The sequence below is a fragment of the Macaca nemestrina genome, chromosome 1, assembly GCF_043159975.1.
Source record: "Macaca nemestrina isolate mMacNem1 chromosome 1, mMacNem.hap1, whole genome shotgun sequence".
In the NCBI taxonomy this organism is placed as follows: Eukaryota; Metazoa; Chordata; class Mammalia; order Primates; family Cercopithecidae; genus Macaca; species Macaca nemestrina.
The window spans coordinates 221,178,373-221,193,597 of NC_092125.1; the positions used below are offsets into that span (position 1 = coordinate 221,178,373).

Consider the following 15,225-nt stretch of genomic DNA (forward strand, 5'->3'; position numbering starts at 1 on the left):
GCTACTCAGGAGGCTGAGGCAGGAGAATGGCGGGAACCCGGGAGGCGGAGCTTGCAGTGAGCCGAGATCGCGCCACTGCACTCCAGCCTGGGCAACAGCGTGAGACTCCGTCTCAAAAAAAAAAAAAAAAAAAAAAGAAAAAAAAGAACATCAGATGTACCCTGTAAATATGCACAATATTTATACATCCACAACAATTTTAAAATTAAAAAAATAGTAAAACTAGGCACGGTGGCTCATGCTTGTAATCCCACCACTTTGGGAGGCCAAGATAGGAGGAACGCTTGAGTCTAGGAGTTTGAGATCAACGAGGTCAACACAGTGAACTCAGGTTCACCTGAGTGAACCATCAGAGAGCTTCCTGGCCCACATGGGGCAGGTTCCAAAGAGATTCTCAAGGCAGTGCAGGAACACTGCCTACAGGTCAGTGCCCTGGTGTCTCATGTTTCTTGATAAGGAGAGAAGGGAGACGTTATAGGAAGATATCTCATTGATATGAATTAACTTTCCAAAAGATGTATTTTTGTATTAATGTGCACTAGAAATACTTAGAATATGTAATATGCATTTTTCTAAAAGGGAAATTGGACACAACTACCTTAATTCAGTGAAACCCACCAGCCACCGTCAGGACAGGCAAGAGTTGGTGATGTCACCAGGCTCCTGCAATACACGCTATGGCCATCTCTTCCAGGTCAGGGGGCAGCCCCTGGTGCAGTAAAGCTGTTTCCTGGCATGGCCAGTTTTCAGGAACGGATTCCTCTGGATCTGCCCGTTAGGAGTGAGCAGGGTCTCGGTATCTGGGGAGCAGCGAGGGCCCCTGAGAAGAGGGTAGATTTCAGTGGCTCATCATCATTGCCCACACAGAATGTTCCAGGCCCTAAGTGTGCATCTCTTGTGAATGAACCCAGTGAACAGGCATGGGAGAAAGCAAGTAAGAAACAGATGACTGAAGAGGGTAAAAAATGGATGGGAATTAATCAAAATGATCACATTTCAGTTTGGATGCCTGGATTTGCTGTAGCTGAACCTCAATCACAGAAAACTTAGTACCTTTCATCAGCAACTAGAGATTTCTGATGTATAAATAGCTAAAACAGATTGATCAATCATGGAAGACACCAGAAAGTTTCCATTCAGGTTCCATTTATTTATGACATTTTCAAATAACCATCCTTGCGGGGTGCTAACTCCTGCATCACTCTAGAACTTCAGGTTCCATTTCTGAGTCTAGGAAACAGGTCCCTGAAGGCCTCATCGATGCCAAGTCAGCGTTTTCACCCAGTCCTGCCCCAGCTGAGTAGCCTTTGTTTCTCCACTTCCAGTCAGCACTTGCCTGAAACACACGGCTGTGTGCTTGCTTTAAGATGCACCTCACCGGGCACGGCTGCTCTTGCCTGTAAACCCAGCACTGTGGAAGGCCAAGGTGGTCAGATCACTTGAGGTCAGGAGTTCGAGGCCAGCCTTTGCCAACATCATGAAACCCAGTCTCTATTAAAAATACAAAAATTAGATGGGCGTGGTGGCACACGCCAGTAACACCAGCTACTAGGGAGGCTAAGGCAGGAGAATCACTTGAACCTGGGAGGTGGAGGTTGCAGTGAGATGAGATTGTGCCACTGCATTTCAGCCTGAGGGGGAGAGCAAAACTCCATAAAAAAGAAAAGCACCTGTGTCCTAGATTTCAGTGTCCAAGGGTCCAGAAGAAAGCTTATCCATTCCACGAACCAGCTCTTCCCTAGGAACAAAGATGGAAGTCCACTGTCTCAGATGGCCATGAGCCACAGGAAGGGCAGGGAACAGGACCAAAAAAGATCCTCTTGGGCTGCCTGACTTCCCTGAGCGTCCGCATCAGCTCAGCCCGAATTGGGGCAAGGATCTCCCAATTGACGTGACCCCTGTTGTCAAGACTCTCCAGAGGGGCAGGATACAACTCCAGGCCTAACTTGCTCAGCCCGCCTGTGTGACGCAGCAGGTCTTTCAGAGCATTCGTGGAGGTCTCATTTCCACCAAAGTAGAAGGTGGTGAGCTGGGAGCAGCGGCTCAGGGCAGGCAGGAGGACCCTGAGTTGGGAGTCCTGGATCCGACAGTCCTTTAAGGTGAGGCTCTTGAGAGTAGCAGCAACTTTCTCTAGCAGAGCTCCAAGGGGCTCAAGATTGGTGGTCCACATTAGGATATGAATCAGGTGCAGCTCCTTTAGCTGACTGAGGCTTGGGTACTGAGACAGACACTCCACGTCCTGATCAGCTAGGTAAGCATTACAGAATATAAAGGCCCGCAAGGGGTTCTTGAGGCACCTAGGGAGAGCAAGAAGTTAGTTTTGAGCAATGGTGCCAGTTAGAGGAGGGGGTTGGGAAATAATCTCAGTGGTAAACGTGAAGTGGGCATTGAGCAATTCTGCACCTTACTACAACACAGGTGTTATGGTAACCTGCAGTGGGGAAGCCTGTTTCACCCAAATACAAGTTTGTTCCCATCATCAGATGATCGTCTGGGTGCAAGATGCTGCCTGATGAAGACTCAGATCATTCAGGGGCAGCTCCATTTTAGGCTCAGTCCTTTCACCCTTGCTTGTGTGATTGGTTCAAGGCCACAAACTCCTTAAAGTCTCTTTACTTCATCTTTCAGCAGACAACCTCATCTCTGGGCCAGAGGAGCCCAGTGGGAGATGTGCACAAAGAACTCAGCTGAGCAAGGTCTATGGGTATCAGCTAGGGCTACCTGCCTGCAAAGGTTCCCTGACATGTCTGTGTCTGTAAACCACCTATCACTTTATACCACTCTCATGCCTACTCCCTCACCTCTGTCCAGGAAGCACGCTTTTCCCATGCCAACTACTTTTCCTGGGGTTCAATAGAACCTTTTAAAGACAGGGAATTAGAGACAGGATCATTGGCATTTACTAAGCTGTGAGGACAGAGCTTCTACAGTGAAACCCACAGGTTTGATACACTTGCCCTTCTTTCACACTCTCCTCTATATGAAGAGCAAGTTTCAACATATTAACTTTAAACACACTTCCTAGAAAGGAATTCACAAATGCACCCTCACTAGATCTGAACCCCCGACTAACTAGCTCCCTACATGACTCTCTGTGTTGCAACTACCCCAGGCCATCCCTCTGCCCTTATTTGAGTGGTCTCGTGATACCCACTTCAGGATATAGAGCACTGAACAGCATAATGTGTTGATATTCTAGCCTCCCATTCCCTGTGACATCACCAGTGGCTGGAACACAGTACATGCCCACTAGCGTTTACTGTGAAAAAGAACAAAAGGTCTGTGGTATGGTCTGCAGAGAAAGCTCACCATCCTTTCTTACCTGAGCAGGTGCTCCAGGTGCTCTTTGATATTGCTGACCTTTCTTATATAAAGCATCTGGGGGTAGGACAGGCAGAGGAATGGAGAGTCCAAGTCAGGAATGAACTGCTGGAGGCCGCTCACGTATAACTCACCATCATAACCGAAGGCTAAAAAGAGTTTGCGAAGATTGCTCATCCGGCTCAGGTAAGGGGCAAACTTTCCTGTTTGATTCAGAGAGCACTTTCTCCTGACTTCCAACTCCTGGATACTGTCTGGGTATATCCTTTCCAATAGATTTCTGAAACTTGAAGTGGGCATTAAGTAATTCTGCACCTTACTACAACACAGGTGCACGAGACCACTTCTGTAGTGGACCCACCCACAGAGGTAGCTCAGGCATTCATCCAGCGCACTGTCCTTTAGGCAGAGGTCTATGAACACCTTCAAGGGCTGGCGCTCTCCCATCCTCGGACAGTCCTCCACTGTCTGCCTCTTACTCATGGCCTCTGGGGAGCAGGACAGGGCCCGGGCTCCAGACCATATGGTCCAGAAATTCTCATCAACATCCCGCAAATCCAGCGCTTGAAGTTTCCACCTCCTGTGAGTCACATGGGGGAAAAGTTCAGAATAAGCAAGGACCCCCCCCCCCGACCTGGGCTTTCACTCCACATCCAGGACATCAGTCAGCTGCTTCTGTCCTCAGTGCTCCCACTTCTGTCTCTTCTCCATCCCGTTCCCCCTTGGATTCTCCCTGGCACCCACTTCTAGTACCTTGACCTTCCACTGGGAGGAAGCAGGTTCCTGTTTCCTCGGTGGACCCTGTATGGTGAGCAGTCCTTTCCCAGAGGAGCTGTGCCAAGGCCAAGGCCTCTCATGGGCACCATCAGAAGCCTCTGAGCCACCCTAGCTCCCCAACCCCGCCATGCCTGAGCCAGCTGTCCCTTCCCTGGATGCCTGGGCCCTTCCCACCAGGCCACCTGAGTCACCTCACCTGGGCCGAACCTTCTGGGCCAGCAGCGTATCAAGTCCCTTCAGCGCAGCTCGCAAGGTCTCCAGATGAGGTGTCTTCATCAGGGATCCCAGAGGGAGGCGGAGGAAGGGCCAAGCCTGCACCATCAGCTTCAGGGCCTCATAATGTCTCATGCTGAAGGCCTCCATGAACATCAGAGGGAAGACCTCCCGGGGCAGCTCATGCAGGGTGAAGATGGTCAGGGACCGGTTCCTCAGCAGGCTCTGCCCTGCCAGCTCCAGGAGTCTGGATGGGGACTGGAGGCTCATTCTGACAAATCTGCAAGGAAAAGCTGTAGAGGACAATCCAGCGAAAAGGCAAGTTTCTCAGGCCAATCCCCTACAACCCCCACTTCTAGGGCCAAAGTCATTTCTCCAGCATGTGTGAAAGAGCCCTCAGTTTAGTCCAATTCCATTCTGTAATAAGTGGACACAGAGACATAGTTCTACCCTTCTGATACCAAGAAGAGTGTGTCCCAACCTCTAAAGAGCAGGCAAGATCTTTCCTAGTCCATGATTATTAGCCACTGCTCCACTAAACTCATAGCACTGGGAAATGTTACCGAGGATCTCTGAAGTTCAGATCTCATGCCTAGCTAATCTATTATTTGATGACTTTTTGTAAAGACATTGGGTTTCACTATGTTCTCCATGCTAGTCTTGAACTCCTAGACTCAAACAATCCACCCCCCTTGGCCTCCCAAAGTGCTGGTATTACAGGCATGACCCTGTGCCCAGCCTCATTATTGAAAATTTCAGTGAGAAGCTTTGAAAGCTATGTGACGGTGTTATGCATCATTCGCAAGACACAGATGTTTCCAATACACACCTCTTACACATATTAAAAATGAACTACTTTGGCTGGGTGCAGGGACTCACACCTGTAATCCCAGCACTTTGGGAGGCAGAGGAAGGTGGATCATCTTAGGTCAGGAGATCGAGACCAGCATGGCCAACATGGTAAAGCCCTACCTCTACTAAAATTATGAAAATTAGCCAGGTGCAGTGGTGTGTGCCTGTAGTCCAAGCTACTAGGGAGGCTGAGGCAGGAAGATCGCTTGAACCCAGGAGGCAGAGGTTGCAGTGGGTTGAGATTATACCACTGTACTCCAGCCTGGGAAATAGGCTAGATTTAAAAAAAGAGAGAGAGAACTACATTTGACTAGACTTCTTAAGCCCCACCCAGATAATCCTGATTGGATTTTTGGCTTTCTTCCAGATTAACCGATGGAATTAAATATTCATCCACCAAAATGAAAGATTTATGGATAGGGTGAAAGTGCAGGACTCATTCACTGATTCACTCCACAAACACGGAGTTTTACTAATGTGTCCTTCATTGTCCTGAGTGCGAAATAGGGAAGGGTCAAATCTCTTCCTGACATTAGACAGAAAGAAAAAAATTTGAAAGTATCTTTGTTGAGAGATCCTTGGCCACATCACATTTATCAAAATATTTCAGAGTTAAAATAGTTTTACAAAGACAGACATGACAGTCCCTAAGGAAACACAGTAGAAATCTTCATGTATCCAATGATCACCTGGGTGGTATAATTTAATTTTTTTTTGGTGTGGGAGAGCTGAGTCTCACTTTGTCGCCCAGGCTGGAGTGCAGTGGCACCATCTCGGCTCACTGTAACCTCTGCCTCCCAGGTTCAAGCGATTCTCATGCTTCAGTCTTCCAAGTAGGTGGGATTACAGGCATGCACCCCCACACCCATGTCTCCATTCAGGTGAAAGAGTTACAGTGAGGATGTGATTGCTTTAAAATTAAGGCCAAAGATCCTCTTTTGTTGAGATTTTTTTTTTTTTTTTTAAACAGGGTCTCAATCTGTTGCCTAGGCTAGAGTATAGCAGTGGTGTGAGCATGGCTCACTGCAGCTTTACTCTTCCGGGCTCAAGTGATTCTCCCACCTCAGCCATCCAAATAACCGGGAATACAGATGCATGCCACCATGCCTGGCTAATTTAAAAAAAAAAAAAATTGTAGAGGCAGAGCACCACTGACTCACAGCAGTAATTATAGCACTTTAGGAGGCCGAGTCAGGTGGATCACTTGAGGTCAGGAGTTCGAGACCAACCTGGCCAGCATGGTGAAACCCCACCTCTACTAAAAATACAAAAATTAGCAAGGCAGGGTGGCAGATGGATGTAATACCAGCTACTCAGGAAGCTGAGGCATGAAAATTGCTTGAGCCTGAGAGGTGGAGGTTGCAGTGAGTCGAGATCGTGCCATTACACTCTAGCCTTGGCAACAGAGTGAGACTCCATCTGCCCCCTCCAAAAAATAATATTTTGTAGAGATGGGTTTTTGCCATGTTGCCCAGTTAGGTCCCAAATGCCTGGGCTCAAATCATCCCCCCACTTTGGCCTCCCAAATGTTGAGGTAACAGGCATGAGTCACTGCTCCCATCAAGAATTATGAAATGGGCCGGGCGCGGTGGCTCAAGCCTGTAATCCCAGCACTTTGGGAGGCCGAGACGGGCGGATCACGAGGTCAGGAGATCGAGACCATCCTGGCTAACACGGTGAAACCCCATCTCTACTAAAAAATACAAAAAACTAGCCGGGCGAGGTGGCAGGCGCCTGTAGTCCCAGCTACTCGAGAGACTGAGGCAGGAGAATGGCGTGAACCCGGGAGGCGGAGCTTGCAGTGAGCTGAGATCCGGCCACTGCACTCCAGCCTGGGCGACAGAGCGAGACTCCGTCTCAAAAAAAAAAAAAAAAAAAAAAAAAAAAAAGAATTATGAAATGACATAAACCAAAGCACAATCCGATTTTTTGAAATAAAGACAAAACTGCATTTAGAGGGAAAAGTTCAAACCTTCAAATTGTTCATATGAGAAAAAAAACAAACAAAACAGGATATAACTCTATGCCATCTTAGGCTGCACTGTCACCATCCCAGACGGGCTGACTGTAGGTCAGATGGGAGTGTCCTTACAGAAATTAGGGACTTACCAGATGCGGACTGAGTTTGCAGGGTGCTCAGACCTCAGGAAGAACCAAGCAGTAACTCCAGGCTTGAAGACTTTGGGTCTCTCCTCTGGGTCTTCAGAAGCTTTTATTGACCTTTCTCATCACAACTCCCACCCACGCCCCTCCACGTATCCACTGCTAGCTTCCAATCAAAAAGTGATTATCTGATTGCATTTCTGAAGCTCCACCCAGTTAATCCTGATTGCGTTTTTGGCTTTCCCCAGATTAATGGATTGAATCAGACATCCATTCATATCAGATATCCATATTAATTTCAGGAATCAAAAATTGACAGTGTTAGGAATAGGGTGGAAGTCAAGAATTCATTCATTCCAGGCCAGGCAAAGTGGCTCATGCCTGTAATCCCAGCATTTTGGAAGGACAAGGCAGGTAGAACACCCGAGGTCAGGAGTTCAAGACCAGCCAGGTCAGAAAGGTGAAATCCCGTCTCTACAAAAATACAAAAACTAGCCGGGCATGATGGCAGGTGCCTGAAACCCAGTTACTCGGGAGGCTGAGGTGAGAGGATCACTTGGACCCAGAAAGCAATGGTTGCAAAATTGTGCCACTGCACTCCAGTCTGGGAGACCGAGGGAGATTCTGTCAAAAAAAAAAAAAAAAAAAAAAAAAAAAAATCATTCATTCATGAACTCCACAAACACTGATGGACTTTTACTAATATGTGACCTTCATAGTCCTGAGTGTGAGGCAGGGAAGGATTTCATCTGCTCCGGACATTAGACAGAAAAATAAAATCTGAAAGTAGTGTTGTTGGGAGATCTTTGGCCACATCAAAATTATAAAAATGCTTTATACTTAAAAAAGCTTTATAAAAACAGAGGAGTCCTCACTACAAAATCAGAATAAAACTTTCCATATATCAAATGGTCATGTGGGTTTTATATCACCTAAGGCAGCAGTTTATTCACTCGTGCTGGTGGAAGAGAGGTGCCACTGAGGGTGTGAGTGGTCTCAGGGCTTAGGTTAAGACTTCTCTGGAAGAAATGGAAACCTTACCTTTAAACTTTATAAATGTAATCAGTGAAGAAGGGAGGGGAAGAAACAAAAATAAACCAAGCTTGCAGCATATTCAGCATTCATCATGAGGTCAGCTTGCTCTCTGACCTGCTTCCTCATGGCTGCTGGCAGCCTACTGTCCCAAAATCATGTAGACCTTAGATTATAGTTTCCCTTGACTGCCACATAAGGCTCACTTCAACTTCCGCCTCCTCAGTTCAAGCGATCCTCCTGCCTCAGCCTCCGGAGGAGCTGGGATTACAGGCACATGCTACCATGCTGGGCTAATTTTTGTATTTTTAGTAGAAATGGGGTTTCACCGTGTTGGTGAGGCTGGTCTCGAACTCCTGACCTCAGAATACACAGAGATTTTTATTCTGTCTTTTAGGGCTGACATCACTGTCTTCTTCAAACTGTTTTAACTCAGAAACGTTTTGAGACTTTTGAGGTCCCCCGATAAAAATACCCTATTTTTTTTTCTAATGTCAGGAACAGATTAAACCCTTCCCTGTATCACTATGGCAGCCACATATTAGTCAAACTTTACAGTGTTTGTGGAATAAATGAATAAAAAGTTTTAGACTTTCACCCTACTATTAATTCTTTCACTTTCATAAATGCCTATCTAACTTAATCACTCAAGAAGAAGAAAGTAGAAAACTCAATCAGTATTAACCGAGTGGAACTTCAGGATCTAGTGGGATGTCATTTTTGGATTGGAAGTTGGTAATTGGGAAGGGGGTTGCGGTGAGAAAGATCAATGAAAGCTCCAGAAGATATACAAGAGCCCCATACTCTGGCACCTGAGCTACTGCTTGGTTCTCGGAGAGGTCCCAGCACCCTGCAAAGTGAGTAAGATCTGGTAAGTCACCCCCTTCTTAGGATCTGGTAAGCCACCCGCTTCTTAGGGGCATGCCCGTCTGATCTCCAGCCAGCCAGTCTGGGGGGCGGTGACGTACCACCCAAGCTGACCCAGAGAAACTTCTTGTCTGTTGTTTTAGATGAACAGTTGTAGGCTTTTATTTTTCTTCTAAACGTAGTTTTGTCTTCATCCCTTGAATTTTGATTTTTGCTTGGCTTTTGTCCTTTCAAAATTCTCAAGAAAGCAGTTAAAAAAAAATGATTTTAAAAACTTACAATTGGTTAAATTTTTATTTCTTGATATTTGAAATTATTGGTTTCTGCGTCCTTACATTAGAGTTCAGAGATTGGTGGAATTGCAATGTACAAGTTAGGCTTTTGTTTTTACTAAAACCTTAAAGATATTCCAGGCCGGGCGCGGTGGCTCACGCCTGTAATCCCAGCACTCTGGGAGGCCGAGGCGGGCGGATCACGAGGTCAGGAGATCGAGACCATCCTGGCTAACACCGTGAAACCCCGTCTCTACTAAAAATACAAAAAAAATTAGCGCGTGGTGGCGGGCGCCTGTAGTCCCAACTACTAGGGAGGCTGAGGCAGGAGAATGGCGTGAACCCAGGAGGCGGAGCTTGCAGTGAGCCAAGATCACACCACCGCACTCCTGCTTGGGTGACAGAGCGAGACTCTGTCTCAAAATAAATAAATAAATAAATAAATAAATAAGATATTCCCTAGACCATTCTCAAGCATGGAGTCTTTGTTCTGAACATGGGATCCGTTTCTTTCCTGAGACTGCATCCCAAAATGGGTAATTGTGAGTCTGTGTAAGAGATCTGCACTGCAATCTTCATTCATGTTTTTATCCCTAACTTCCAAAAGCTCTAGAAGACTGTCATAGAGCTTTTGCAATTTCTTGTTAAAATTTTTCAAAATTAAAAATAGTGGCATCAATGTTATGAAGTCCCTAAAGTCTACCGAAGCATTGTAATGGTGGGAACTGAGAATGTAGGCTTTGTGGGGCCACATGACAGTCTCATTCTTATTGTTTCAGGGTCTTCAGTGACCAGAAATGTTCCCTCAAGAAAGTGGAGCATAGCTTTCAGGATCCTTAGTGACACTTCCCAGTGGTACTGAGATTTTGTGTAGCATGAAAATTAATGAGCCAGTGGTCACCTTGCCCCCTCCTCAGTGTTTGAAAGACATTCTGGTAAGGGCAGGAGCGGAATAATGGATGCGTGTCCACCAAGTGCAGAGTGGAACTGGGGCGAGGTAAGGACTTTTCCACCTCTACCAGAGCATTGGCATCGGCCCTGGGAGCTGATGAAGTGATGTGATTGCCATTTCTCTGGGTTCGTCCTCCAGATATTTTTTTCTGCATGTCCATCAGGATGAGCCTCTGGGCCTACCAAGACACCTGGAGCTGGCGGGGCAGGCCTTGGCCATCTCAGCCCTGCAGTAGCTGCTCAGGGAGCTCTTCCCCCTACTGGTCATGGAGGTCTTCACCAGGAGACGCTGCAAGACCCTGAAAATGATGGTGCAGGCCTGGCCATTAACCTGCCTTCCTCTGGGATCGCTGATGAAGACAATTCCCCTGAAGACATTGTGAGCGATGCTGGATGGGCTGGATGCACTGCTGGCTGGAAAGGTTCACTCCAGATGAGGTGACCCAGGTGGAGGGCACAGGTGTCAAAGAAAGTGACAGCTGGGTGAGGAAGAGAAGGGGGCCCATGGGTGGCCCAGAGGCTTCTGATGGTGCTGAAGAGAAAGCTCAGGGATGCCTCGGGCGTTACCCGGAACCTCAGGGAAAGGACTACTCATTATGCAGGGTCCACTGAGGCAACAGGACCTTCTCTCCTAGTGGCACTGAGTACCAGGCAGAATCCAAGGGGTAAGGAGGATGAAGTAAAGTCAGAGAGAGAGAGAAGCAGAAAGGAGGGTAGAACCTAATGTCTGGAATGGAGATAAAACCTCAGATCTGATGGGTGTGGTGGCTCACGCCTGTAATCCCAGCACTTCGGGAGGCTGAAGTGGGTGGATCGCTTGAGGTCAAGAGTTCGAGACCAGCCTGGCCAACATGGTGAAACCCCATCTCTACCAAAAATACAAAAATCAGGCCAGGCGCGGTGGCTCAAGCCTGTAATCCCAGCACTTTGGGAGGCCGAGGCGGGTGGATCACGAGGTCAGGAGATCGAGACTATCCTGGCTAACATGGTGAAACCCCGTCTCTACTAAAAATACAAAAAACTAGCCGGGCGTGGTGGCGGGCGCCTGTAGTCTCAGCTACTTGGGAGGCTGAGGCGGGAGAATGGCGTGAACCCAGGAGGTGGAGCTTGCAGTGAGCCGAGATCACGCCACTGCACTCCAGCCTGGGAGACACAGCGAGACTCCGTCTCAAAAAAAAAAAAAAAAAAAAAAAATACAAAAATCAGTCAGGCGTGGTAGTGGGCACCTGTAATCCCAGCAACCCAGGAGGCAGAGGTGGGAGAATCACTTGAACCTGGGAGGCTGATGCTCCAGTAAGCCAAAATCATGCCACTGCATTCCAGGCTGAGTGACAGTTCAAGGCCCCATCTCAAATAAATAAATAAATAAATAAATAAATAAATAAATAAATAAACTCAATCTAGACAAAAGACTTTCAGTCCTGACATCTAGATACCCACAAAATAACCACCATGTTTTCTATTGTCTCGGTTCCTTTCCAGGGTCCCATTAGAACACCTAGTCCCATTCTGCTCAGTCCCCACCTCACTTTGTCATTTTGTCCTGATTTCCTTCACTGAAGCCTTGACTTAGTCTTGAGATTGATCACACCCTCAGTGGTTCTTTTTTTCTACCTGAATGTGCATATGATCTGCTATGTCAGATAGCATAAAGCCCAGGTGACCATTCAATTTATACAGCTTTTTATTAGGCTTTCTTAGGAATGACATCACTGTCTTCTTCAAGCTTTTTTCATTCGGAAACATTTTGATAATTTTTGATAATCCAGAGTGGAATAAAGAAGAAGAAATTCATATTCAGATAAACTATGTGAAATTTCGGACAATGACCCCCCACCCAAAAAAAGGTCTTAAGTGTGCCAGATAGAACAAGCAAATGTCCTATGATGGAATAACCTTATGACTGACAGTTGACTTTTCAACCTCAGCAATGGAAGTCCCAATCACATGAAATCATAATATCAAATTTCCAACCATATTTTTGAAATTCTTCAATTCCAAATTTAGCAAAAATCCTTCAAGAATGAGGTAGAATAAAAGACTTTCATGATAATGATTGAGAGAGTTCATAAATTTTAGTGCCATTAAAAAAGTCACATGATAAAAAGATCTGAGATTTCAAAAGGAACAGTAAGTAAAGAAATTAGAAATATGTTGCTATTGTAACCAATCTTCAACTCTATAAAAGAGAAATCATAATGACAGACCGGGCACGGTGGCTCACGCCTCTAATCTCAGCACTTTGTGAGGCTGAGTTGGGTGGGTGTCTTGAGGTCAGGAGTTCGAGACCAGCCTGGCCAATGTGGTGAAACCCCATCTCTACTAAACATAAAAAAATTAGCTGGGTGTGGTGGTGTGTGCCTGTAATCCTGGCTACTTGGGAGGCTGAGGCAAGAGAAGTGCTTGAACCCAGGAGGCAGAGGTTGCCATGAGCTGAGACCACACTGCCGCTCTCCAGCCCGGCACACACCTGTAGTCCCAGCTATTGGGGAGGCTGAGGTGGGAGGATCACTTGAGTCCAGGAGTCGGAGGTTGCAGTGAGCTACACATGGCCTCATTTTTAAATCTAAATAAATCAACATACAGAAATCTCAAAAATAAAATCATATCCCAAGGAAACATTGAAGAAGATTATGTAAAGAATGGCATTTAGGTAAAATTTACCAACATCCAATATAGTATCTGTCAATTAGGGACACATGTATGAAGAATATCATTAAAACGTGCTTGGTAAAGTTATATAATTAATTCAAGAAAGTGGTTACCCATGAGCAAGAGGGAGCATTATGGCTTCAGCAATGGGAGGAGGGTTGGTTACCCTGGAGGAATCACGTGTATCTATAAAGTTGTAATAGGTTTAAAAATATCTAAAAATAATATGGAAAATGTTACTATTGTATATGTAATGCCATGTGTGAGTACTTGTGTATTTTTGCTGTCACTCAGTAGAGTGCGGTTGATACATGGTAACAAATGTGCCAGGTTCCTGTGAGATGTTGCTCCTGGGGGAGACGGTGTGTGGGGTCAGGAAGAAAGTGGAAACTGTCTGCTTTCTGTTCAATTTTACTATGAATTTAACACTGCTGTAACAAAATCAATCGTATTTTATTTAAAAACCTGTACTACTTCCTCTCAGCTCTAAAAGTTTATTAATTTAAATTTAATGATTTTTATTTTTATTTGTTTCATAGACCATACATGAGACTTAGTTTAAATATTTTTAAAATAAAAACCATTATTAAGCTGGGAGCAGCGGTTCATGCCTGTAATCCTGACACTTTGGAAGGATGAAATTTTAAAAAATTAGCCAGATATTAGCTGGGTGTGGTGGTGTGCTCCTGTAGTTAAAGCTACTTGGGAGGCTGAGGCAGGAGAATAGCTTGAACTCCAGAGGCAGAGGTTGCAGTGAGCCGAGATCGCGCCACTGCACTCCAGCCTGGGAGAAAGAGTCAGACTCTGACGCAAAATAAATAAATAAATAAATAAATAAATAAATAAATAAAATTAGCTGGGCATTGTGTCACATGCCTGAGATCTCGGCTATTTAGGAGGCTGATTTGGAAGGATCACTTGAGCCCAAGAGGTTGACGCTGCAGTAAAGTATAATCACACAACCGCATTCCACCTAGGCAACAGAGCGAGACCCTTTCTCAAAAAAAACAAACACAAAAACAAAACAACAACAATAACAAAAACAAAACTCAAAACAATACAACAAACGATAACAACAATTCTTATTTATTTGTATTGAAGGAGTGGCCTGCCCCTCCACACCTGTGGGTGTTTCTCGTAAGGTGGAACGAGAGACTTGAGAAAAGAAATAAGACACAGAGACAAAGTATAGAGAAAGAAAAGCGGGGCCCAGGGGACCGGCGCTCAGCATACAGAGGACCCACGCCGGCCCCGGTCTCTGAGTTCCCTTACGCCGGCCCCGGTCTCTGAGTTCCCTTAGTATTCATTGATAATTATCTTTACCATCTTAAAGACAGGGGAGTGGCAGGACAATAGGATCAAAGAAAAAAGAGGAAATCGGCAGTAAGACATATGAACAAAAACCTCTGTGACATGAATAAGTTCAAAGGAAAATGCTGTGCCTTGAGATGCATATGCAAACATCTCCATAAACCTTTTAGCAGCATAGTTTCAGTCTATCACATGGGGAGAAACCTTAGACAATACCTAGCTTTCCTGGGCGGAGGTCCCTGCGACCTTTGGCCGTGTACGTGTCTCTGGGTATTTGAAATTAAGAGAATGGTGATAACTTTTAACCAGCAAGCTACCTTCAGGCATTTGTTTAACAAAGACACATCCTGCACAGCCCAAAATCCATTAAACCTTGAGTCACCGCAACACATGTCTCTTGCAAAGGACAAGGTTGGGGGTAGGGTCACAGATTAACAGCATCACAAATACAGAACAAAATGGAGTCTCTTATGTCTACTTCTTTCTATATAGACACAGTAACAGGCTGATCTCTCTTCCTTTTCCCCACATGTATTTAGAATTAGTTTTGAAAGTATCATTTATTTTGAGACTTCAAACCACATTAGATATTTTTAAAATGTTACATTGCATACTTTAAATACTAAATTCCCTTAATAATTTAAAATTTCAATTTATATCTTGAAATGTATATAAATTACAATTGAATATTTGTACATTAAAAGAATAGATTTTCTTAATTAAATACCGTTACAATATAGTCCTGTTTACACCACTAACTGATGCCACATGGTCTGATCCACCAGAAGGTGGCACCCGAGGCCCATGGGGTGGGAATTTTCTCTGCTACAAGGAGAGATGAACTCAGGCTTGTACTTCCCATTGCGCCCCCTGC

The 15,225-nt window shown here is 45.5% G+C and overlaps 1 protein-coding gene across 1 annotated transcript; it reads right to left on the reverse strand.

The window, feature by feature from the left end:
- Nucleotides 1-1,738: 1,738 nt before the first annotated feature.
- LOC105473188 (PRAME family member 17) lies at nucleotides 1,739-4,581 on the reverse strand. The gene is made up of 3 exons (XM_011726847.3): nucleotides 4,295-4,581; nucleotides 3,323-3,901; nucleotides 1,739-2,297 (listed from the first exon to the last, which is right to left on the reverse strand). Exons 1-3 carry the CDS (start codon nucleotides 4,579-4,581, stop codon nucleotides 1,739-1,741), a joined length of 1,425 nt encoding a protein of 474 aa, XP_011725149.1.
- Nucleotides 4,582-15,225: the final 10,644 nt, after the last annotated feature.

Coding starts and splice junctions, on each gene's coding strand:
- LOC105473188 (XM_011726847.3), bottom strand. CDS start 4,581: ATGAGCCTCCAGTCCCCATCCAGACTCCTGGAGCTGGCAGGGCAGAGC. Junction 3,902..4,294: donor GCCCAGAAGGTTCGGCCCAG/GTGAGGTGACTC, acceptor TGTGACTCACAG/GAGGTGGAAACTTCAAGCGC. Junction 2,298..3,322: donor CACCTGGAGCACCTGCTCAG/GTAAGAAAGGAT, acceptor TGCTCTCCCTAG/GTGCCTCAAGAACCCCTTGC.